Source organism: Phyllostomus hastatus, unplaced genomic scaffold (genome assembly GCF_019186645.2).
Source record: "Phyllostomus hastatus isolate PE091 unplaced genomic scaffold, TTU_PhHast_1.1 phas_scaffold_200, whole genome shotgun sequence".
Classification (NCBI taxonomy): Eukaryota; Metazoa; Chordata; class Mammalia; order Chiroptera; family Phyllostomidae; genus Phyllostomus; species Phyllostomus hastatus.
The window spans coordinates 5747052-5770763 of NW_025334016.1; the positions used below are offsets into that span (position 1 = coordinate 5747052).

At 39.3% G+C, this 23712-nt stretch overlaps 1 protein-coding gene and 1 non-coding gene across 3 annotated transcripts; both read left to right on the forward strand.

Moving 5' to 3' along the window:
- The first annotated feature begins 726 nt into the window (after positions 1-726).
- DDX3X (DEAD-box helicase 3 X-linked) lies at positions 727-16360 on the forward strand. 2 transcript variants are annotated; one of them, XM_045860408.1, is made up of 17 exons: positions 727-883; positions 3547-3604; positions 5279-5326; positions 7028-7154; positions 8260-8418; positions 8497-8596; positions 8799-8934; positions 10026-10111; positions 10497-10595; positions 10700-10860; positions 11224-11368; positions 11448-11592; positions 11743-11924; positions 12008-12125; positions 12598-12751; positions 13440-13579; positions 13788-16360. In XM_045860408.1, exons 1-17 carry the CDS (start codon positions 839-841, stop codon positions 13868-13870), a joined length of 1986 nt encoding a protein of 661 aa, XP_045716364.1. In that variant the 5' UTR covers positions 727-838; the 3' UTR covers positions 13871-16360. The 2 variants fall into 2 exon arrangements, with proteins under 2 accessions (XP_045716364.1, XP_045716365.1); XM_045860409.1 differs by having other exon boundaries at positions 13443-13579.
- A 3903-nt stretch (positions 16361-20263) lies between these two features.
- Positions 20264-20331, forward strand: LOC123832870. The gene has a single exon (XR_006788129.1). It is a non-coding gene; the product is annotated as a small nucleolar RNA SNORD77 (small nucleolar RNA).
- Positions 20332-23712: the final 3381 nt, after the last annotated feature.

Sequence of the window (23712 nt, forward strand, 5' to 3'; positions counted from 1 at the left end):
CCGGCTCTTCTTCCTCCTCCTCCTTCCCCCTTCCCCTCTCTGCCCACCGCTCTCTCCGTTTTCCCCTTCTGCCCCCTGCATTCTTAGCACTCTGTTTCAGCCAGTTTACTGCTGCACAAAATGGCCACCCGGCCGGCAAGAGCGGTCACGTGACTCAGCTTCGGCCCTTTTTTCCAAACTCGGGTATCAGGGAGCCTGCCCCCGGAAGACCTAGGGCTGATTAGTTTGGAGAAATCTGACGGCATCTCCAAGTCCGGAGAGTGAGAGGAAAACGAGAGAGGGCGCGCGGTACGAAGAAAGGAACAGCAAAAACCAGAAGCGTAAGGAAAAGAGGTGAAAGAAACCTCAAGTGAAAATTTAAAACCTCTGAAGGAGCATTAAGTGGAACGACGAGCTCTCGCGAGATCTCGAGAACTCCCAGACAGTGTAGTGTATGGGGGGGGGAACGAGTTCTCGCGAGGTCTCGTGAACTCCCAGACTTGTTATGGTATTAGCAGAGAACCGGGTAATAGGCTCAAGCGAAACAGGGCGGTGTTTGGTGCTTTGAGATCTACCGGAAAACCACCAGCCAGAACGGGACTGACTAGGAAGTCCCGCGAGATTAGGGCTGAACTAGCGCGCAGTAGCTAGGCAGAAGTGCTGGGGGCAGGGGGAGTGGGGGTGTGAAAGGGAGGGCACACGTCCTACGTGCTGACGTAGCAGTCTTTCGAGTGAGTATATTAGGTCCGTGGCAGCGCCGTTCGCTCCAGAGCCGCAGTTCTCCCGTGAGAGGACCTTCGCGGTGAATCAAATCTTCGCTCAGCAGCGGAAGACTCCGAGTTCTCGGTATTCTTCAGGGATGAGTCATGTGGCGGTTGAAAATGCTCTCGGGCTGGACCAGCAGGTGAGCTGCAAGGAGCCTGCTGGGTTCTACGAATCCCTCTCCTAACCTAACTTGGTTTATGGCGCAGCGGTGACTGGCACCCTTCTTTACCGTTTCCTGGGGACCTCGGGCTGGCGAGTGTCAGTGTCCCGGGGTTATGGGGCAACGGGGAGGTGGCAGGAATGCCGGTTGTGGCTGTCGCCCGGGCCGAGTCCCCGGCTTGGCCCGCGGTATTGTCCCCAGGACGAGCACAATGGCGGCTTTTGTGTGTGCGTGCGCAGGCGGGCTGAGGGGGAGGGGGTGCCCGCGCTCTCGCGGAGAGGCGCACGCCCAAACCTCGACTGACTAGTGACCCAGGGTTGGCAGGGCGGGGTGGGGGTTGGTTCGCGGTATGTTAGTGGGGACTCTTTGGTCTCTGGGACTTTGGCCCTCTATTCACACGCGGCCCAATTCTTGTAAGGCGCCGTTGAGGCGGGCGCGCGCGCGGGGGCGCGCGCCTCAGATGGAACGCAGCCCTGGAATGTGGGAGGGGGCAGCGTGGGGGGCGGCCGGCGCTAGGGGTAATGGCGGCGGCCTTCTTTGTGTGGTGCTGGGTGACTGGGCGGTAGTGCGGCCCGCTAGCGGGAGAGGTTGGACCAGCGGGTCCCCCGTGCCCTGTGAGGGCCTGGAAAGGAGGATGGAATGGGCATTTTGTTCCTCCCCGGCGTCCTTCCGCGAGCCTTCTCTATCCTGCCGGGTTTCCGCAGGCTCGGCGCTGCGGCCCGGGAGGCCGCGTTTCCGGAGTGGAAAGTTTTGTGACGCAGAAGGTTCGGGGAGGGGGGGGAGGGAGTAATGGGCCGCTGCGGGCGCCGTGGCGCTGGGCTCCAGAGACGGAGGTTTAGGACCCGGAGTGGCCCTTCTGTATTTTCTCCAGACAGTTAACGTGTGACGATATAACCGATGGCCACGCGGGGTTTTTTTTTTTTTTTTGGCGGGGGGCAGGAGGGACCACGAGTTGTATGAGTGTCCTTACGTTGATGAGTGGCGTTTGATCCTGGAATTGGCTGGAGGAAAAAAATACCTGAATGCGGCTTGAAGGAAAATAAAAAGTTTTGTTAACTTGTTGCTGCCCGTGAAGTAAATTTTAAAAAAGGTCAGATAAGGTGTCTTATTAGAATATCCCCTCTTTCAAGGATGTGGGGGTAGAGGAGAGGAGAATGTGTGAGCTGAAAGACGAAGAGTTATGGCTTTTGGTGGCAGGAAGTCTGCGTTCCTCAGCAGCGGGGACACTGCCTCAGATACGCTTTTCAATAGGATGTTTGGAGCCGTTAAGTAAACTGCTTTCCATGAATTCCAGAATAATCTTGAAACGAAACTTGGTGGCACAAAGTACCATGTGTAATTTATTTTGGGGGATTTAACGATGTTTCTTGGGGAGCATTTTCCCCCATTAACGAATCAATTACATTAAATCTTCCAAATTGCTCATACGTCATTATGTTGAATAGAGCAGAGAAAAATCTGGTGTTGGGGACAGCTTTTAACATTTTCCATATAGATGGTGCCATTTTTTAAGATAACAGGCAGGAACCAACTTTAAATTTGTAATGGATGTAATTTGAAAGAATGTGCTATCCTTAGAATACAGCAGCAAGCAAAGTCACAACTGAGAAAATTATGACTGTAATCATAACAGCATTTAAAGTAGTTTTTCATGTTGCCAAGTGTAAAATTAATACAACTTTTATCAAGTGCAGTTTTTCTTTTGTGCTTTTTAAAATAATCAGTGAGATAAGTATTAAAGCCTGACGGTGTTTTTGCTAATGAAAATTACGGAAATAAGGCACTAAAGTCTTACTTCATTTTAACACTTAGCGTATGTTTCCAATTATTAATGACTCCATTGATGCTCGCAATTTGGCAGTATCATCTTGCCTTTAAAGGAAGACCTATGGAATTGCCACACATCACTTTTGCAGACAGGTGGCATCAGTGTGTAACTTGATCTTCTGTGGCCTTTAAAACATCTTTTGTATAGTTTTTTTAACCCCCTATTGTTTATAAGTAGTCCCTGGTTAGTCATAACAACAAAATGTGATGAAGATAGCAGGTACTTATTTATTTATTTTATTTGTTTATTTATTTAGTAGAATGTTGAGGCTTTGAACTACCCTATAAAGGGGATAGGTGGAAATAGGCAGTAACTGTAGTAAAATGTTAGTCTTCAAGGGCATTGAGTGCCATTTGTGCTATCTATGCCTAGTCTTTGAACTTATTTCAATGGGTGGATATGTTAGTTTTTTCCTAAGTGTGCTTACCCTAATTAAAATTTGTGCCGTATTTAGGGAAAAAGGAATTAAAATTTTTGCTCTGATTAGGTTTAAAATAATTTCAAATAGAAAGTTGGCATTGGAAACATTTGTCAAATGTGATTGGAGCTAAAGTTAATACTTTTTGTGTTTGGTATTTAAAATTTTAATTTCTTGAGCTTTTTGCTATGGAAAATGTTACAAGGAAAATTCATTTTGAATGTATTGTAGAACTTTAGTCTTAAAAGCACATTCTTTGGTCACATTCACGTTAAGAGTTTTACTCCAACCCCATGAGGTAGGCAAAGCAACTAGTGCTGATAACATGCTAGCAGGCAGACTAGTTTTAGTAATGCTTCACTAGACTGTCTACTAACTATTTAACTTTCTTCCTAGTTTGCTGGCCTAGACCTGAACTCTTCAGATAGTCAGACTGGAGGAAGTACAGCCAGCAGTAAGTAAAACATTTTATGTATTTACTGAATGTTAGAGCTTTACTATTGTGATGTTTTACTGGCTTTATTTAAATTTTAAGAATTTCGCCATGGATGGTATGGCTCAGTGAATGGAGCGCTGGCCTGGGGACTGAAAAGTTGCTGGTTCTATTCCCAGTCAGTCAGGACAAGGGCCTTAGTTGAGAGCCAGGTCCCCAGTTGGGGGCGTGCAAGAGGCAACCGATCCATGGTTCTCTCTCTAAAAATATAAGTAAAGCCTTTTTTAAAATTTTAAGGATTTCCCTTCCTATTTTTACTGTATAAAGAATTTATGTTTAGTGATTAATCTAAAACATTATAACTTTTGGTATTAGAAAGGGATTGGTTCTTGGGTAAAAATAATTGTTTAAAAAAGCCTATACAACACACAAATTAGAAGAGTTTGTCTATTGTGAATTGTGAGCCAAGCTTAGAGGTGGTGGGGTTGTGTTAGTGAATCTAACATGATTAAACTATTAAAGGGAACTTTCACTTTTAATCGCTATAGCTACTCCTTTTCCATGAAGAACATGAAACTAGGATAGAACAAAGCTGTATTAAATCTTGTGGTTAGGATTTTAAATGCTGTGTCACTGTATCATTCTTTTGAAAAGAAGTTAGATACTATAAAAGTTTATTTTTCCCCCCAGAGGGTTTAAATTTTTTTAAATAATTTTTTTTAAAGATTTTGTTTTTATTTATTTTTTTAGAGAGAGAAGGGGGGGAGATAGAAACATCAATGTGTGGTTGCTGGGGGTCATGGCCTGCAACCCAGGCATGTACCCTGACTGGGAATCGAACCTGCGACACTTTGGTTCACAGCCTGCGCTCAATCCACTGAGCTACGCCAGCCAGGGCTTGGTTTAAATTTTTTTTAAAGGTTTTATTTATTTTTAGAGAGGGGAAGGGAGGGAGAAAGGAAAACATGGATCAGTTGCCTCAGGCACATGTCCTGGTTGGGAATGGAACTGGCGACTTCCCTGCAGAATGATGCTCAACCCACTGAACCACTCTTGTCAGGGCCAGAGGGGTTTTTATTTAGAGAGGGGGAAAGGGAGGGAGAACAAGAGAGAAACATCAGTTGGTTTCCTCTCATAGGCTCTTAACCACTGCTGCCACCCCCCCTACCCCATTTTCACCACGGGGGGGGGGTGCCCTGACCACAATTCAACCCGGGACTTTTTGGTTTGCAGGATAATAATGCCCAGTACACTGACCCACACCAATAAGGGCTAGTATTTGTTTCGAATTTCACTATATTTACCATACTTGCTAAGAATGGTAGGAATTGGTCCTCCTAATAGAGATCTTTATTATTTAACTCAACCCAGAAGGAAAAAAAAGTTAAAATTGCAGATTTACTAGTAATACGGTGAGTTAAGTTTTCTTTTTATGTGGTGGATATACCTTATTTAACTATTAGGTTCCAGGTCAAATTTTATTTGCCAATTTTTTCCCCTCTGTTAATGTTATCTTTGTAAAGCAATAACTTTAAAAGTAAAAGTGGTTCATTTCCCCACCCCTGCATTTTCAAGTTAGACTAGAAGACTAAAGTTTAAATAAAAACTTTCCAGGACCATTTTTTAATAGCTCAGGTATTGGTAAGAATCTTTAACGTGAACTTTTTGGACATTAATTTTATTATTATTTTTTAGAAGGACGCTATATTCCTCCTCACTTAAGGAACAGGGAAGCTACTAAAGGTAAGTCTTTTGGGCAATTTGTAGACCTAAATCTTGCTGTCTTTAGAGGTTGGAGCTTAGGGAAAATGAGGCACCTTGGAAAGTTTGTAAACACAATGTCTTTCCTCTGCTCTGTCAGCCAGTTCAAATATTAGGACTTAATCACTGGAAAAATCTCATCTGATGGCACACAGTGGAAAAAACTGCATTTCTTATGTTGTACTCGTCTGAGGCCAAGGGCATGGTTTTATACAATTTCACTAGTCTTTGCTTAATTTGTTTGTACCCATTTATAGCATTTTAATTTGAAAAAGGTGAGTGGGTACCCTACTATGTAAACCAAACTGCATGGTGTAACAACCCAGCTACTTCTGTCTTGCAGAGAAGCCAAACAAAAATGGGGTTATTGCAGAAGAGTTAACAGTATATGTAGCATTGGGCACACTCCGAATAATTTGGGAGTGATTCTCTGGTTTCATTTACTTGCCTTAACTACTGTTTGGATGCAATATATTTCATTAAATGGGTGATTTTGAGATTTGCAGTAAAAGGAAAATGCTTTAAAGGCCAGGAGGGAATATACTGGATATATGGAAGTAGGATTGAAAAGGGTAGGGGAGAGTCCCCAGGAACATGTGGTTTGCTGTCATTTCTTATCCATATGTAAGTCTGTATTGGCTTCACTGTCCTTGGCAGTACATGGATATAAACTGGTATTTCTATCACATCACTTGGTTATATCATTCTTACTGGTTACTATAGAATTTGTCTTTATTATCATGGGTGTTGTCATTGTTCCTTAGAATTTACTAGCTGAAATTGACCCTGTGTATATTTAGTGCTTTCTTTTCCCCTTTGTTGCAGTGACAGAAGTCAAAGGGAGAGGCACTATCAGAGGTTTTAGAGCTGAAAGAGATCTTAGAACTCTAACTCAAACTTTTTATTGATAGCTAATACCAAGCAGGCTAATAGTAGAGGCAGGAGACTGAATGAAGGTAACTTAACTTGTAAACTGACTAATAAAAGGCCACTGAAGCTAGTTAAATTCTGTATTTGTCTTTAAACCTTCTACCTATTTATACTTTTGTCATCCCCTCTTACTGAATGTTTTATAGCTGTACCCTAGGAACCTGACCACACTAAGAGTAAGGGTGAGGATTTTTTTTTCTTCTAGGAATTGATTCCTGTCGGACAGTATGTATTTCATGTGAACCAAGCACTGTTCTTAAACTTTTTACTAGGGAAATTGGAGAGTACTTAAACTGTATTAAAGTAATCTGACACTCAATGTTTTAAATGAATATCACCCCTAATAAACATTAAAACAGTGGTAACTGGTTCCTAGTAAACTCATTCAACCTATAGAATGAATGGAAATTAAATTTTGATGGTCATAAATGGTACCATAATTGTATTACAGGCAAAGCTATTGACATTTTAGAGGTAGTATTCATTCAGAACATTTTTAGATTGTCAGATTTGGTTTAGTGTGTAATATTTTCTAGTGGAGAGAATTATAGATATAAAACATTTAAGGCCAGCTCTAAATACTGGTTTTCTTCTAGTGCCATGATAGGAATTGTTTCTATTGTCCCTCCAGTCTACGGAGATGAGATAAAGTGGATGAAGAGCTTCTAATTTAGAAACATAAGAATCATGTTAATGTGTTATCGATTTTTAATAATACATTACAATGGGTTTGTGTTTTTATTTTAATTGAAGGATTCTACGACAAGGACAGTTCAGGTTGGAGTTCTAGTAAAGATAAGGATGCATACAGCAGTTTTGGACCTCGTAGTGACTCAAGAGGAAAGTCTAGTTTCTTCAGTGATCGTGGGTCAAGGGGAAGGTAAGTGATTACTTATCGTTTTGCCTTGTGTGTACAATATAGCATGTTAGGAATTGATCTTTAATTTGGTAAGTCCTTATCTTTGTACTTGGATCATTAATAAGCTTATTTTTTCTCCTTAATAGTCCACCTATTTAGATATTAAGCATTATGTCTAATTGTATTTACTTAGCTGTAAGAGAGGTCTTTATTAAATTGAACTTTTACATAGAAGTTAGATGAGAGTAAGAACATGCCCTTTTCCATTTTATACAAATAATAAATATTTTTGTATTAAATATAGTAAAAATCATACTCTAAATAAGTTGAAGACTTAAGTGGAAGGATGCAAATTCTGGAACCAGGAAATTTCCTGAGATTTTTAAACATGTTTTAACTTGAAACAGGTCATTGTTTTAAAAATACATGTTTTACATTTCTATAGTTTTATGTATTATTTAAGTAAGTTTAGTGAATGGCCTAATTTGGTTGAGATTTTTGTGGATATTCTATATGACAATTTTTAAACACCTTATATTTTTGATTATACAAGTGTGGTGAACTGACCTCATGTGCCTAATAGCTGTGGTTAGTCCTGTGTCCTGATTTTTCGCAAACAGGCCTAAAACTCTAAAAACATCTTAATTCAGGTAAGGATTATTTTCTACCTTTTATAAAAAATCTCACACAGGTGAATTGTCCTTTAAATGACATCCTAGTATAACTGGGACAATTGATACTTGGTGTGCTATTTTCTTTTCCCTGACCACTAAATATATGTGGATGAAAACTATATAAAGGTATAAGTTCCATGCTGATTTCAAGTATACAAGATTTGATTCTTAATTTCAGCATGTATGAGGCCTGTGTAGGCTTATATAATTTTACAGAAATAAAGAAGGATACCGATTTTATAAAATAAAGTTATGTAAATGATATATACCGTCCGGTGAATTAAGAGGGCTTTATTTGTCAAATAAGAGGAAGCCAGAATTGGACTGTTGATATCCTTGAAGTTAGCCATAATGAATAATTGAATTTCTCTCCAGGTACTGTTCTAGGAGAGTGGTAGGAATATAATACTGGTTAAATGATAAGATTCTGATTAATTGCTTACGCCGTTTAGGTTTGATGATCGTGGACGGAGTGACTATGATGGCATTGGCAGCCGTGGTGACAGAAGTGGCTTTGGCAAGTATGAACGTGGTGGAAACAGTCGCTGGTGTGACAAATCAGATGAGGATGATTGGTCAAAACCACTCCCACCAAGTGAACGCTTGGAACAGTAAGTTTCAGTAATTGTGATGCATTGCAACCTTATTAGCTACTAAAACAAATAAACTTGCTAATGTTTTGATTTCAGGGAACTCTTTTCTGGAGGTAACACTGGGATTAATTTTGAGAAATATGATGATATTCCAGTTGAGGCAACAGGCAACAACTGTCCTCCACACATTGAAAGTGTAAGTATCTTTGCTTAATCTTCTAAGGCAGGGAAATGTAAATTTTTTTCACAGCACCTCAGAATGAGATGGGCTTCCTGAAGGCATATGTAGACTATGCCTGTCTTATTTTAACAATTCTCTTAAATTACTTTAAAAACCAGCCTCTTTGTTTTGCGAAAGGTTGTTTCTAGCAATTTAACCCTGTTGAATTTCTTGACAGTTCAGTGATGTTGAGATGGGAGAGATTATTATGGGAAATATTGAGCTTACTCGTTATACTCGCCCAACTCCAGTGCAAAAGCATGCTATTCCTATCATCAAAGAGAAAAGAGACTTGATGGCTTGTGCCCAAACAGGTAAGCTTCACTTGATAAAAGTACCAAAGAATAGAGAATAGTCTGATCCATAGGTATGTGGCCAAGGGAAAGGCCTCCATGGGTAAAGCAGTATCTACCATCTTCTGGAAATGGGGATAATTACTGGCCTTTGAATTTAGTACAAGCTTTGCTATATATGTGAGTTTGACCATTTTGAAAGAGGTTGGCAAGGTCTCCCCACTAAAAATATACCATGCAAATCATTTGGCCTTATGGAAGAGAATGAGAATGTCATCCTTTATACACTAGCAGTATATACCAACAAGGAAGTGCTAGAAATTGACATTGATACCACTTTTGAGGCAAAATTCCTGTTTTCTTAAAAAAAAAATTTAAAGATTTTATTTACTTTTAAAGCGAGGACAGGGAGGAAAAGAAACATTGATCAGTTTCCTCTCACACATCCCCAGCCAGGGACCTGGCACACAATCCAGACTTGTGCCCTGACCAGGAGTCCAACCAGCAACCTTTTGGTTTTCAGGCCAGTGCTCAGTCCACTGAGCCATATCAGCCAGGGCCCTGTTTTCTTTATAAACACAAATGCAGAGAAATGAATACTATATTGTTGTTGAGCTTTGTATACTTTTTTCTCTAAATGAACAAAATAAACTTTTTTTATGGGTTACAGGGTCTCTTGCATCTACTCATCTCAGCTGGTATAGTGGGAAGGCAACCATAAACAATATGCAAATTGTTGAACATGGCTATATTCCAGTGAAGCTCTATCTACAAAAATAATCTGGGCCTTAGTTGATTCCCGTTACAAGTGGATCAAAGTTGCTGTTTTAAGCTTTTATTTTTAGAGAGGGGAATGTAGGGGAGAAAAAGGGAGAGAAGCATCGATCTGATTGCCTCTATATGCACCGCAACCAGGGACTGAAGGAACCTGTAGCCTGGGCATGTGCCCTGCCTGACTTGGGAATCGAACTGGTGATTCTTTGCTTTGTGGGAAGATGCCCAACAAACTGAGACACACTGGTCAGGGCTTTACTTGGTATTAACTTACAGGAAAAAAGTAATATGCAGGTTTTTTTGGGGTTGCATGAAGACGTGTTTGTTCTCTTCAACAGGATCTGGGAAAACTGCAGCATTTCTTTTGCCCATCTTGAGTCAGATTTATTCGGATGGTCCAGGCGAGGCCTTGAGGGCCATGAAGGTAAATATTTATGAAATGAAGTTATGGTAGACCTTTTTAGGTAGATGTAAAGAGCTTTCTAAATGACACTAAGATACACTCCATAGTCTATTTAACATAAAATAGTTTTAAGCATAATCCATAAATTACAGAAGAAAATTGATGTTGTAATGAATCTTTTTTTTAAAAAGTTATTTTTGGAGAAAGGGGAAGGGAGGGAGAAAGAGGGAGAGAATCATCAGTGTGGTTGACCCTTGCACGTCCTCCAACCCTGGACCTGACCTGCAGCTCGGGTGTACACTGACCAGGAATTTGCTTTGTGGGATGATGCCCAGTGCACTGAGCCACACCAGTCAGGGTTGTTAAGTAATGTTAAGTTTATTTAATTCATAAATTAATTTCTTAGGAAAATGGAAGGTACGGGCGCCGCAAACAATACCCAATCTCTTTGGTATTAGCACCAACTAGAGAATTGGCAGTACAGATCTATGAGGAAGCCAGGAAGGTAAATATGCATTTCAGCGATTATTGCCTTTCTCATTGATTCTAATAGTTTTTATGGCCATGTAAAACTCTCAGCCTTAAAGTTAACAATTTCTTTGCTTATAGTTTTCATACAGATCTAGAGTTCGTCCTTGTGTCGTTTATGGTGGTGCTGATATTGGTCAGCAGATTCGAGACTTAGAACGTGGGTGCCACTTGTTGGTAGCCACTCCAGGACGTCTAGTGGATATGATGGAAAGAGGAAAGATTGGATTAGACTTCTGCAAGTATGTTGATTTTTACAATTACTACTGGCCATTGGTTTTGTGGTGCTTTCTAGCACTGTCTAAAATTTAAAATTAAGTGGTTTATTTTGTCCTCTAATTTCCACAAAAAGTTTTCTCATGGTTTTAATGTTGAAAAATCTGTGGCATTTTAGTAGAGGCTGAGAATGACCACACTTTGACAAGCAGCCAAGTAGCAAGAGCTGATTTGGCCGTATGATCTTGGATGATTTATTTAGTGGCGAAATCCTGTACTCGTGTTATGTACATGTATCATTGTGTGATGTCAGGAATTTAACAACCTGATTAAATATATAATTGAATTTGTCAATACAGTTATACTAAAACTGAATTTTTTCATGACAGGTACTTGGTGTTGGATGAAGCTGATCGGATGTTGGATATGGGGTTTGAACCTCAGATACGCAGAATAGTTGAACAAGATACAATGCCACCAAAGGGAGTCCGCCACACCATGATGTTTAGTGCTACTTTCCCTAAGGAAATACAGGTATTGCTTGTTTGCCGCAAACTTGTTTACTTAGGAATTTGTTTATGCCAGTAGATAATAAACCTTTTTTTTCTTTTAGATGCTTGCTCGTGATTTCTTGGATGAATATATCTTTTTGGCTGTTGGAAGAGTTGGCTCTACCTCTGAGAACATCACACAAAAAGTAGTTTGGGTGGAAGAGTCAGACAAACGGTCATTTCTGCTTGACCTTCTAAATGCAACAGGTAAAACTATAATTCAGTATCAGTCTGGTGCCTTGGGTAATGAGAATCCATTTGGATCACATTTTATTGCTTTTATTTGCATGTTTACTAAGTGCAGAGAGAAAAAGGTTCCTGCTAATGACACAAATCTTGGTAATTTTTCAAATTTAGGCAAGGATTCACTGACCTTAGTGTTTGTGGAGACCAAAAAGGGTGCAGATTCTCTGGAGGATTTCTTATACCATGAAGGATATGCTTGTACCAGTATCCATGGAGACCGATCTCAGAGAGACAGAGAAGAGGCCCTTCACCAGTTCCGCTCAGGAAAAAGCCCAATTCTAGTAGCTACAGCAGTATGTATAATACTATCTTGTTTTCATATTCAACTATTGGTTTTCTTTTAAGTAGTCTGTATGTAACAAAAGCTATTTTCCAGGTAGCAGCAAGAGGACTGGACATTTCAAATGTGAAACATGTTATCAATTTTGACTTGCCGAGCGATATTGAAGAATATGTACATCGCATTGGCCGTACAGGACGTGTAGGAAACCTTGGTAAGTGGTTACTTGATGTTCTGGTGTTTTTTCTTCAGTGAGATGTGTGCATCAAAGAACTTTTTCATGGTCTTAAATTGTAAGAGCTTATATTTCCAAGGAATGCATTAGAGAATACATTTCAGCAACAGAAGTGATAGAAAAGTCAGGTTTTGTTCAAGGGACTTTGAGTTGGTTACATAGCAAATTATAAATTTTTTTTAAAGATTTTATTAGAGAGGGAAGGAAGGGAGAAGGAGACACATCAATGTGCAGTTGTTGGGGGCTGTGGCCTGCAACCCAAGCATGTGCCGTGACGGGGAATCGAACCTGCCATGCTTTGGTTTGCAGCCTGTGCTCAATCCACTGAGCTACGCCAGCCAGGGCTGCAAATTGTAAATTTTTAAAAATGCTATTCTTAATATTCTAAGGACAGGGCAAATACTATGCTACTTCATGGAAGACCTTAATTTACTTTTTGGAACTGTTTTAGGCCTTGCCACCTCATTCTTTAATGAGAGGAACATAAACATCACAAAGGATTTGTTGGATCTGCTCGTTGAAGCTAAACAAGAAGTGCCATCTTGGTTAGAAAACATGGCTTATGAACACCACTACAAGGGTAGCAGTCGTGGACGATCTAAGAGGTGAGGTACAGATGGTATACTTCAAGTATTAGTTTAACAAGCTTTAATAAAGGGTATTATTAGAAAGGGTGACACTAAGTTAGTGGCACATTTTTATGGCTAAGTCCTTTCAAATCAATATTAGAGCAGGGAAAATAGGGCTAGATAGGGAATTGATTGAATGGAAATCAGAAATTGGTCACTGGGAAGTTTTTTCCCTCTTGCAGCCATTTCTTTGTATTTACAGTTTGTGTTCAGTGTGAATATTTTAAAGATTTTGTTCATTCTTTTTTGGGGGGTGGGGGAGACAGGGAGAGAAACCTTGTGAGAAAGGTCAGTTGTCTTTCATGTGCCCACAACCCAGGCATGTGCTCTGACGGCATCAAACCATCAACCTTTTGCAGGCCAGCACTTAATCTACTGAGCCACACCTGCCAAGGCTAAAATCAATTTTAAAACTTCAAAATAGATGTACAGCATTAAGGTAGAAATAAAAGGGATTCATATACAGTAGCTTGAGGTCTGTTGGGTACAGTGTTACTGTGTAGCTTTCTAAAGATAAAAAATGACTAGTTATTTCAGCATGTGATGTGGCCACATTGGGTTCTGAAACAGTGTTGTGTGGTCATTGGGAAGTTTTAGCAAGAATTTTGGGTTATTTAGTAGGATTTTGTCTTCACGTGAACCAATGCACATTTTGTCCTTATAGCAGTCGATTCAGCGGAGGATTTGGTGCCAGAGACTATCGACAAAGTAGTGGCTCCAGCAGTTCCAGCTTCAGTAGCAGCCGTGCAAGCAGCAGCCGTAGTGGTGGCGGTGGCCATGGTGGCAGCAGGGGGTTTGGTGGAGGTAATGTTAATTTTTTAATCTCATGGCTTTGGGAAGGTTTTTTCCTTTTAATCATCATTTTCAAAGCATAGTTTAAAACATTGGGGAAAGGTAGGGCCTGTAGATTGCTTTTCATAATTTTATATCAAAATATGTGCAGAAGGGAAAGATTATATTTAACAGTAGATGACTTAACTAATTTCTGTTTTTTTTTTAAATCTCTCGTTAGGTGGCGGCTACGGAGGCTTTTACAACAGTGACGGATATGGAGGAAATTACAACTCCCAGGGGGTCGACTGGTGGGGTAATTGAACCTACTTTGCAGTAGGTCACCCTGCCAAACAAGCTAATATGGAAACCACATGTAACTTAGCCAGACTATACCTTGTGTAGCTTCAAGAACTCGCAGTACATTACCAGCTGTGATTCTCCACTGAAAATTTTTTTTTTAAAGGGAGCTCAAGGTCACACGAAGAGATGAAAGAAACAATTAGCAGCCCTGTTCAGAAGGTGGTTTGAAGACTTCATTGCTGTAGTTTGGATTAACTCCCCTCCCGCCAACCCCCATCCCAAACTGCATTTATAATTTTGTGACTGAGGATCATTTGTTTGTTAATGTACTGTGCCTTTAACTTTAGACAACTTTTTATTTTGATGTCCTGTTGGCTCAGTAATGCTCAAGATATCAATTGTTTTTGACAAAATAAATTTACTGAACTTGGGCTAAAATCAAACCTTGGCACACAGGTGTGATACAACTTAACAGGAATCATCGATTCATCCATAAATATTATAAGGAAAAAACTTATGCGGTAGCCTGCATTAGGGCTTTCTGGTACTTGCAGATTGGGGGAAAACAACAAACATCTTGAAGCATATTAATGGAATTAGTTTCTAATGTGGCAAACTGTATTAAGTTAAAGTTCTGATTTGCTCACTCTATCCTGGATAGGTATTTAGAACCTGATAGTCTTTAAACAAGCCATTCCAGTCATGATGAGGTGATGTATGAATACATGCATACATTCAAAGCACTGTTTTCAAAGTTAATGCAAGTAAATACAGCAATTCCTCTTTCAATGTTTAGGCAGATCATTAATGAGCTAGCCAAATGTGGGCATACTATTACAGGGAAAGTTTAAAGGTCTGATAACATGAAATAGGTTTTTAGGAGAATTCATCTACTTAGACTTTTTAAATGCCTGCCATAAATGAAATTGAAATGGTAGAATGGCTGACCACAGCAATGACCAGCCCTCATTAGGGCCCTGGATGATTTTTGGTCTAATAACGCATGCTAGTGTTGATGTTTTTTGGTCAAGAAAGTATGAACAGGAAGAATTAATGCAGCAGGCTTTATTTTAAATGCCGATTCACATTACTCTGTTCAAGCTGCGTTGAGATGTTAAACTGGCTTACTATAGACTTTGTAAAAATGGCTCCAGAAGAGTAACAAACTGAAATCTTTGAGATCACACAGGTTGGAAATAATGTACATAACTGCACAAGGTGTCAATTCTGCTATACAGTGCAGTTTCAGTCAGTTTTAGTTGCATAGGTTTCCATTGTATTTATAGTCTGTTATGCTAAATCTGGCCAAAGATGAGCATTGTCCACCACTAAAATGCCTCTGCCACTTTGAATTCTGTGCTAATTTTGTGGCCAGAATGCAGTGATCAAAACGCTCAATCTTTTTACAGTGGCATAGGGAGACGGCAAAAATTTCCTAAAGTGCAATAGATTTTCAAGTGTATTGTGCCTTGTTCAAAACTTTTATTAAGTAGGTGCACTTGACAGTATTGAGGTCATTTGTTATGGTGCTATTTCAATTAGTCTAGGTTTAGGCCCTTGTACATTTTGCCCATAACTTTTTACAAAATACTTCTTTTATTGCACATTCAGAGGATTTTATATATATGTCTTGTGTGCGTGTCCTTAAACTTCCAATCTTATTTTGTCTCTTGGAGATTGTTGAACGCAGCTTGTCTAGGAAGGGGGATGGGACTAGATTCTAAAATTTATTTGGGACCATGGGAGTGATAGTTGGGAAGAAAACTTTGCACACGACAGATTTCTAGATACTTTTTGCTGCTAGTTTTATGTAATATTTATTGAACATTTTGACAAATATTTATTTTTGTAAGCCTAAAAGTGATTCTTTGAAAGTTTAAAGAAACTTGACCAAAAGACAGTACAAAAACACTGGCACTTGAATGTTGAATGTCACCGTATGCGTGAAATTATATATTTCGGGGTAGTGTGAGCTTTTAATGTTAAGTCATATTAAACTCTTAAGTCAAATTAAGCAGACCCGGCATTGGCAGTGTAGCCATAATTTTCTGATGTTAGTAAAAACAAAATTGGCGACTTGAAATTAAAACATGCCAAGGTTTTGATACACTTGTCTTAAGATATTAATGAAACACTTCAAAACACTGATAATGAAGTGTCCAGATTCTCAGATGTTTGTTGCGTGAGTTTTGTTTAGTTGTGTGTTTTTTTTTTTTCAGTGAATGTCTGGCACATTGCAATCCTCAAACATGTGGTTATCTTTGTTGTATTGGCATAATCAGTGACTTGTACATTCAGCAATAGCATTTGAGCAAGTTTTATCAGTAAGCAATATTTTCAGTTATAAAGTTTCAAAAATCATAAGAATGGATTTAAACTTGCTGAATGTAAGGATTGAACCTCAAGTCACTGTAGCTTTAGTAATTGCTTATTGTATTAGTTTAGATGCTAGCACTGCATGTGCTGTGCATATTCTGATTTTATTAAAATAAAAAGTTGAACTGCACAGTCTCCTTTGTTGTTGTCAATTGTGGTTTATTAGTGAAAATAAAGTTGTGCTCTTGCCTGAATTGTAAGATGTTATTTTTTTTGGTTGCTGTCCAGTGCTAATTTTGACATACCTCTAGGAGACAGAATTACTCTGATACCATAAGTATTTGCAGTGTAATGAAATAGATTGCTATAATAAGATGGAAATCTAAAAGATCCTTAATGAGGTACAGCGTGTATTACAAATAGGCTTGTACTCGAAGCGTCTTAAACATGAATTGGAATCTGTTATTTGAAGTGTTTGACATGAAGGATGCTTGAAGTGGAAGTAGGAATTGGGTAAAAAATAAGTGTTAGTAACAGAACAGGTGATGGTAAGCACTTAAAGTTCAAGGATGTATTTGGGGTTAAGGGTGATTGAGGTGGCCATGGGCACCCCCAGCCCACTTTGTTTTTGCTGACATCACCACATTGCTTCAGGCTGCCAGTGAACTGGAGACGGTATGAGCCATAACTGATAAGGAACCGTATGAGACAAGGTCATTTCTGTTTAAGGGGACAAAAATGGTCAGGAGTTGACAATATGGTTCAACCTAATGAATACACACACTGAGCTTTCATTTTGCTTTGAGTTCAAGTTGGCAGTATGAGAACATTTTTTTTTACTCTAAAATACTTCCAGATAGTTCCCTTTTATGGCAGTTTTGAATAGCATGCCAGTATTGATACTGGAAGTAAAGGGGGGTAGGTAGTTAAGTGGTCAAAATTAAGCGGAAAAGATGCTGAGATGGCTAGATTAAAAAACTAGTCAAAGGCTGGTGGTTCACAGAATTCTATTTGGTTCAAGGTCCTTGTTACCTAAATTAGGGAATATCTAGGGGAGCTGCCTAAATTGAGAATCTTTTTTACTATATTTAAATGATAAATATCTTACTGGGTTTTACTTCCCAATCTCGGCTGAATTTCAACAACAAATTTTCAAAAATGACTTGGAGTATGTTGGAAGTTGTCCAATGTGAATACAATACAAATTTTTTGTTATAGGTGGCTATTTCCCTTGTCCCTATGCTCTTAAGTGATGTGGTTTTATGGTCAGGCTCACCCTTTTAAGCTCAGTAACATACCTGTTAATGGTTGTTTTACCCTCCCCACCAGAATAAAGAGATTTTATTCACTACAGTTACAGGACTTTGAAAGTTTAGCTTTTTTATCTCTTCTGTTGTCATTGAACACGATTCTGGTTGTTTTAATCTGCTGGGCTTGTCCTCCAGTCAGTTCATGATCTATTTTTCAGTATTTTCAGTCTTAGTTTGATGTTCCTTTCTATGATGACTTCCCATTTTCCTCATTTTCATCAATTTTTTTCCCCACTACCTACACCCAACTGGGTTTTCTTCAGGATGATTCTCTTGTGACCTGAAACCATCTTTATTTTGGGAGAAAATAAAATATGAACACCTTTACAAGGAGGTGTCTCAGGTTCAACAGAATTACCGTATGACTTGGTGATTTTCCTTCTAGAAGAATTCTACCCAGGACAAACATGGACAACTTTTGTATGTGAATATTTAGAGCATTATTCATAATCAAGAAGTGGGAACAACCCAAATGTCAACCACCTGGTGGATGGGTAGATAAAACACAGTATGTGATACTGTTTAGCAATAAAAGTACTGATGCTATTTTCTCTGGGGACCCAAACATATCCCTAACTTCCTGCTGAAAGGATCATTAGGTGGGCCTGTCAGTGTAGGGACAGGTCTATATTCGGGACAGGTCTATATTCTATGGTTTCCTGTAGATGGACAGTTTCAGTCTTGATTGTATTTAGCAGGTGTAATCATGGTTTGTAATTTGGGGTTATTCCTGTTTTCCTTGTTATACTGAAAATGACATTTAATTTTCTAAGACATGACTGAAAATGCTTCTTCCGTGTTTGGCTAGATATGCTCATTCTAGTGCAGATGCACACCACACTCGGACTTTAAACAGCTCATCTCATTTACCTGCCATCAGTTGATTAGTGGCATGCAGGATAGTCAATGAACCTCCACTCCTGACTCCGTCACCTGTAGGGCCTAGTGGGTTATCTAATAGACATTTGGGGTTGCCGAGTATTGGGCACTGGCAAATGCAGCAATGAATTCAGGTGTAGTCCTTCCCCTCTTGAAACTGGGTGTTGGCAACAGAAGTACATAGGAAATTATTCTAGGGCAATTATCCTAATAAAATCTATCTCTGGGGTTCACTCAGGAATCTGTTTTGCTTCTGCTTTTGTTATTCCAAGATCCCAGAAAATTCTGGTGCAAACTTAGGTATGGAGTCCGTTGTTCTGTACCTTTTATCAGCCGTTCCAAAACTTCAATTGCTATTATCATGTTCCAAGTTATAATAGATACTGCAACCACATTAATGGCATTCTATTAAGTGGCCCTTAAGATGTGGCACTAGTCTACCTGTGTAGCTTTTATTTGACTTCCTATCCCTATTGTCTAGATATATCCTACACTGTGTTAACTTTTGTTCATTTCACCCTGTTTCTTCTAATTAGAATTAGCTAAATTAACATTCAGAATAATTTTGTATATTGTACTCAATATGCATTTACAGTAACTAGCGATGTGGAGAAAAGAATTGCTCTAGTAGGTAGAGGAAAGAGTAGATTACAACTGGAGTGTTCAGAATGATCTCAACTACTTTGAAATTATATAAAAGACTGGGAGGAACTTTGCTAAAATAGTGACAGTTCTTGCTTCTGGTTGAAATTTTGAAAAGAACCCTGGCTGGGTGCTCAGTTGGTTAGAGTTCCATCCTGATATGCCAAGGTTGTGAGTTCAATCCCTGGTCAGGGCACATACAAGAATCAACCAGTGAGTGCATGGATGAGTGGAGCAACAGGTCAGTGTTCCTCTCCCCCTTCCTCTCTCTAAAGTCAATAAATAAAAAGCTAAAAGATTTTCTGCTTCATACTTATATGGGACAGGTTTTATATAATTAGAATTTATTTTCCAATAAAACTCATGTTTTTTAATTTTTTATGGTTGTGACAGTAGGACAGAGAGGCCCTGTGTGCTGTTCCCCCATTTCCCCCAGTGGTAACACCTGGCATAACTAGTACAACATCAAACCAGGGAATGGACATGGGTGTAGTTCACAGACCTTACTCAGATTTCTCTAGTTTTTGCTTGTACTAGTGTGTGTGTAGTTCTATGCAGTTTTATCAGGTGTTGATTTGAGTGGCCACCTCCACAGAACTGTTCCACCACCACCACCATCATCAAGATCTTCCTGGTGCTATCTCTATGGTCACACCTGCCCCTTTCTGCCTCCTGACCCTGTCACTAGCCCCTGGCAACCATTCACCTGTTTTCCATCTCTAAAATGTCATTTCAAAATTGTTAACCAAATGGAATTGTGTAGTATGGGACCTTTTGAGATTGACTTTTTGTCATTCAGCATAATGTCCTTGAGAGCCACTCAAGTTGCTGCAGTTTGTTTCTTTTTATTGCTGAGCAGTATGGATGTTCCATAGTTTGTTTACCCATTTATCTTGAATGGACATTTGGCTTGTTTCCATTTTTAAAAAAGCTTTTATTTATTTTTAGAGAGGGGAAAGGAAGGAGAAAGATAGGGAGAGAAACATCAATATGTGGTTGCCCCTCGTGCACCCCTCACCAAGGACCTGGTCCGCAACCCAGGCATGTACCCTGACTGGGAATTGAACCGGCAACCCTTTGGTTTGCAGGCCTGTGCTCAACCCACTGAGAGTGTTTCCAGTTTTTTACTATTACAAATTAAAGCTTCTATGAAAAGTCATGTATGGGTTTCTGTGTGGACATAAGTTTCCATTTTTCTGGCATAAATGTTCAGAAATGCAATTGCTGGATCATATGGTAAGTGTATGTTTAGTTTAAGAACCCGTCAATACTATGATAGTTGCACAGTTCAGCAGATTGACTGCTGAAGAGATGTACCATTTGTCTGATGTGAGTGAAAAAAGAACCTGCCAAACTATTTATTTTCCAGAGCGACTGTACTATTTTACGGTCCCACCAGCAATGCATGAGAGATCCAGTTTCTCTGCATCCTCACCAGCATTTGGTGGTGTATTTTATTTTGGCCTTTCTATCTAGTTGGTGTGAAGTGATATCTCATTCTGCTCTTAATTTGCATTTCCCTAATGACTAGTGATGTTAAACATCTTTTTCTTGTGCTTATGTGCTATACTTATATTCTTTGGTAAAATATATGTTTTCGTGTTGCTCATCTTAAAATTAATTGATTGCTTTTTACCGCTGAGTTCTTTCTAGGTACAAGTCTTGTCAGATATGTGGTTTGCAAATATTTTCTCCCAGTCTATAAGATGCTTTTCATCTTCTTAACAGTCTTTTGCAGAGCAAACACTTTCGTTTTTAAAAGTCTTTTAATTTTGATGCAATTCAATTTATCAATATTTCATTTTTTGGATTGTGCTTTTGATGTCATGCCCAAGAACTCTTCACCTAGCCCTACATCCTAAAATTTTCTATTTTTTCTAATAATTTTACATTTAAATCTACAATCCATTTTGAGTCCAGTTTTAAGGTGTGGTGCGGTTTAGGTTGAGATTAACTTTGTAATCTGTGATGTTCTACCACCCTTTGTTGAAAAGACTGTCCTTCCTCCATAGGCTTGCTTTTGCAAGTTTGTCAAAAATCAGTTCACGATCCTTGTGTGTGTCTGTTTTGGGGCTCTCTTCTGGTCCATTGATCTATGTGTCTATCCCTACACCAAAACCACATGGTTTCAATTATAGTAAATTTTAAAATTGCATAGAGCAATTCCTACCAATTTATTGTTTTTCCAAATTGTTTTAGCTAATCTAGTTTCTTTCCCTTTCCACATAAATTTTAGAGTAAGCTACAAAAAATCTTGCAGGGATCTTGATGGCAACTGTGCTGAACCTATAGATGAATTTGGGGGACAATAGACACCTTCACTATGTTGTGTCTAAAACGTATTTTTAAGTTGTGAACTCAGAATATCCAGCAAACAGGGAAGTTTACCTGGTACTTCCTACATGGAACACTCCTATTTATTCATCCTAGGATCCCGATCCTCATTTGGAGTATGTCCATGGAGCAAATGTCTCCCTGAAATGCCATATTTAGTGAAGGAAGTTCATTCAGGAATATATTACAGAATTTAATTGCTAGTCATGGCAGCCTAGGTATTTCAGACCAACCTTCACTGCTGAAGGCAACCATAAAAATGCATGTAAATATCCTACGGGCATTCCTGTTCTGAGCCAGTAAACACCTTCTTGGAATGGTTCCAGAGGTTTCCCAATAAGCCAAATAAATTAATAACTGCCTGTGCAGAAAATGCAATATTCAGCTAATCCCAAACTTGGAAGAAACCTTACACTTGTTCAGTTTCATCTTCTTAAAACTCATAATTTTTGACAGTGCTTTGGAGTCTGTCTTGAATATTAATTCTCAGCATGCACTGAACTCAATTACCATAATGTCCCAGAATTTCAATAATACTTAAAATTTTAATCTCAGTTTATGTCAAAGAACTGTGTCCTTGGACTGGACTGTGGTGACTTCCTATACAGGTTCTTTAATTGGCATACACACTGGCAGGACCTTCTCTTTCACAAGGGGTATAGAAGCTGCCGTGTGTAATCTGCATTCCCATTTACATTGTGGATGTTGAAGAGATCTACAGCATTAACAGTATTCCTTGTAAGAGGGCCTGTGGGATAAATTTATCTTCAGTATCAGTGTTACAAATAGGCTTTGCTTCTGAGGAGTACACTTTTCTCTTATAAACACTGAAAACTATACATGTTTTTACTTTGACCCCTTCATAGGAATGAGGTCTATGGCATTTATTAACAATAGCCCTGTTTGAATCTTTGTCTGCTCATTTTCTCTTTTCCAAGTATTTTCATTTTCTTGCATGGACACCTGAAAGTTGCCTCCACCTTTTGAAATGAGATAAGGTATAGGTATATAAAATGAAAGTTAAAGCTGTTGTTTGTAGTGTGCTGTTTTGGTTTCTTACCAAGCAAGTAGGAGTATCTTGAAATGGAATTTGATATAGCAATGATAATGAAAAACAAAGAAGGGCAACACAGCAACCCAGGCAATCCTATTAATTTTCCTACTTTGGAGTTGAGTGGAATACAACTCTCAGGTTTTATCTACTTCTATAGGGGAGTTGCATTCATCTTCGTGTCTGGTGGTGTTCCAGAAGCTCATCAAAACTGGATGGTTCCTACAATTGTGTTCTTTACTAGGGTGAGCTCAAACAACTAATGAGATTTGTTTTGAATGGTAATGTCAATAGGGTGGACACAGCTATAGGCTTACTATGTTTTAATGATCAGGCAGCCAAAATAAAGGTGTTTAGTTCCAAAAGGTAAGTGAGTATAAATTTTGGTAAGAGCTCTGTTTAAAACCCTAAAAGTGAGGAATGAACTAGCATCAACCCTGGTCTTATTGATGCTTTTTCTCCTCTTAAACGCCCAGTGAAGGAAGTATGGAGTGCTCCTGTTTTAAGGCCCAGTCGCTTTGTGCTTTTCTCAAGAGTTTAGCACTGTGGTAGTCTCTCATCTCTTAATACATTATCTGTATTTCCCTTTCTCCTACATCATTCCCTTAATATCACCCATCTCAAAGCCCTTTCTTGCCCCTTTCTAGCTTACTACTCCATTTTTCTATACCACTGTTCCCCACAAAACCTCAAGTGCATTGTGTCCACTTCCTTACCTCTTTTATTTTTATGCTACCCTAATCAACTTTTTTCTCCATCACTTCACTGAAGTGGCTCTTATTAAAAATATCACAGTCACCTGTCCTTTCTCGTCTTACTAGGCTGTTGAGCAGCACTTGATGCTGAGCACTTCTTCTTTGACCCTTTGGTCACAACGTTTCCAAGAGCTCACACTTATCTGCTTTTACTCCTCCTTCAGCCTCTCTTGCTGAGTCCTCTTCCTCCTCCCCAAGTCTTTAACATTTGGAGAGCTCCACGGTCAGTCATTCACCATCCTGTCTATCTCCTGTCTCTCCCTAAGTGCTGTCATCCATTTTCATGGCTTTGAGTATCACTTTTTAATTAGTTAATCTTTAAGGTAGATAATGCATTCATTTATTTCAACAATCACTCTGTGGCTGGTGTGGCTCAGTGGACTGAGTGCCAGCCTGTAAACCAAAGGGTCGCCAGTTTGATTCCCAGTCAGGGCACATTGCCTGGGTTGTGGGTTAGGTCCCCAGTTGGGGGCATGTGAGAGGCAACCACACATTGATATTTCTCTCCCTCTCTTTCTCCCTCCCTTCCCCTCTCTCTAAAAATAAATGATTTTTTTAAAAAAAGGATCACATGAT

What these genes read in the sequence shown, in the direction of transcription:
- DDX3X (XM_045860408.1), top strand. Translation starts at nt 839, where the DNA reads ATGAGTCATGTGGCGGTTGAAAATGCTCTCGGGCTGGACCAGCAG. An exon ending in CTCTCGGGCTGGACCAGCAG is followed by an intron (nt 884 to 3,546) that starts GTGAGCTGCAAG and finishes CTTTCTTCCTAG; the next exon opens with TTTGCTGGCCTAGACCTGAA. An exon ending in TGGAGGAAGTACAGCCAGCA is followed by an intron (nt 3,605 to 5,278) that starts GTAAGTAAAACA and finishes ATTATTTTTTAG; the next exon opens with AAGGACGCTATATTCCTCCT.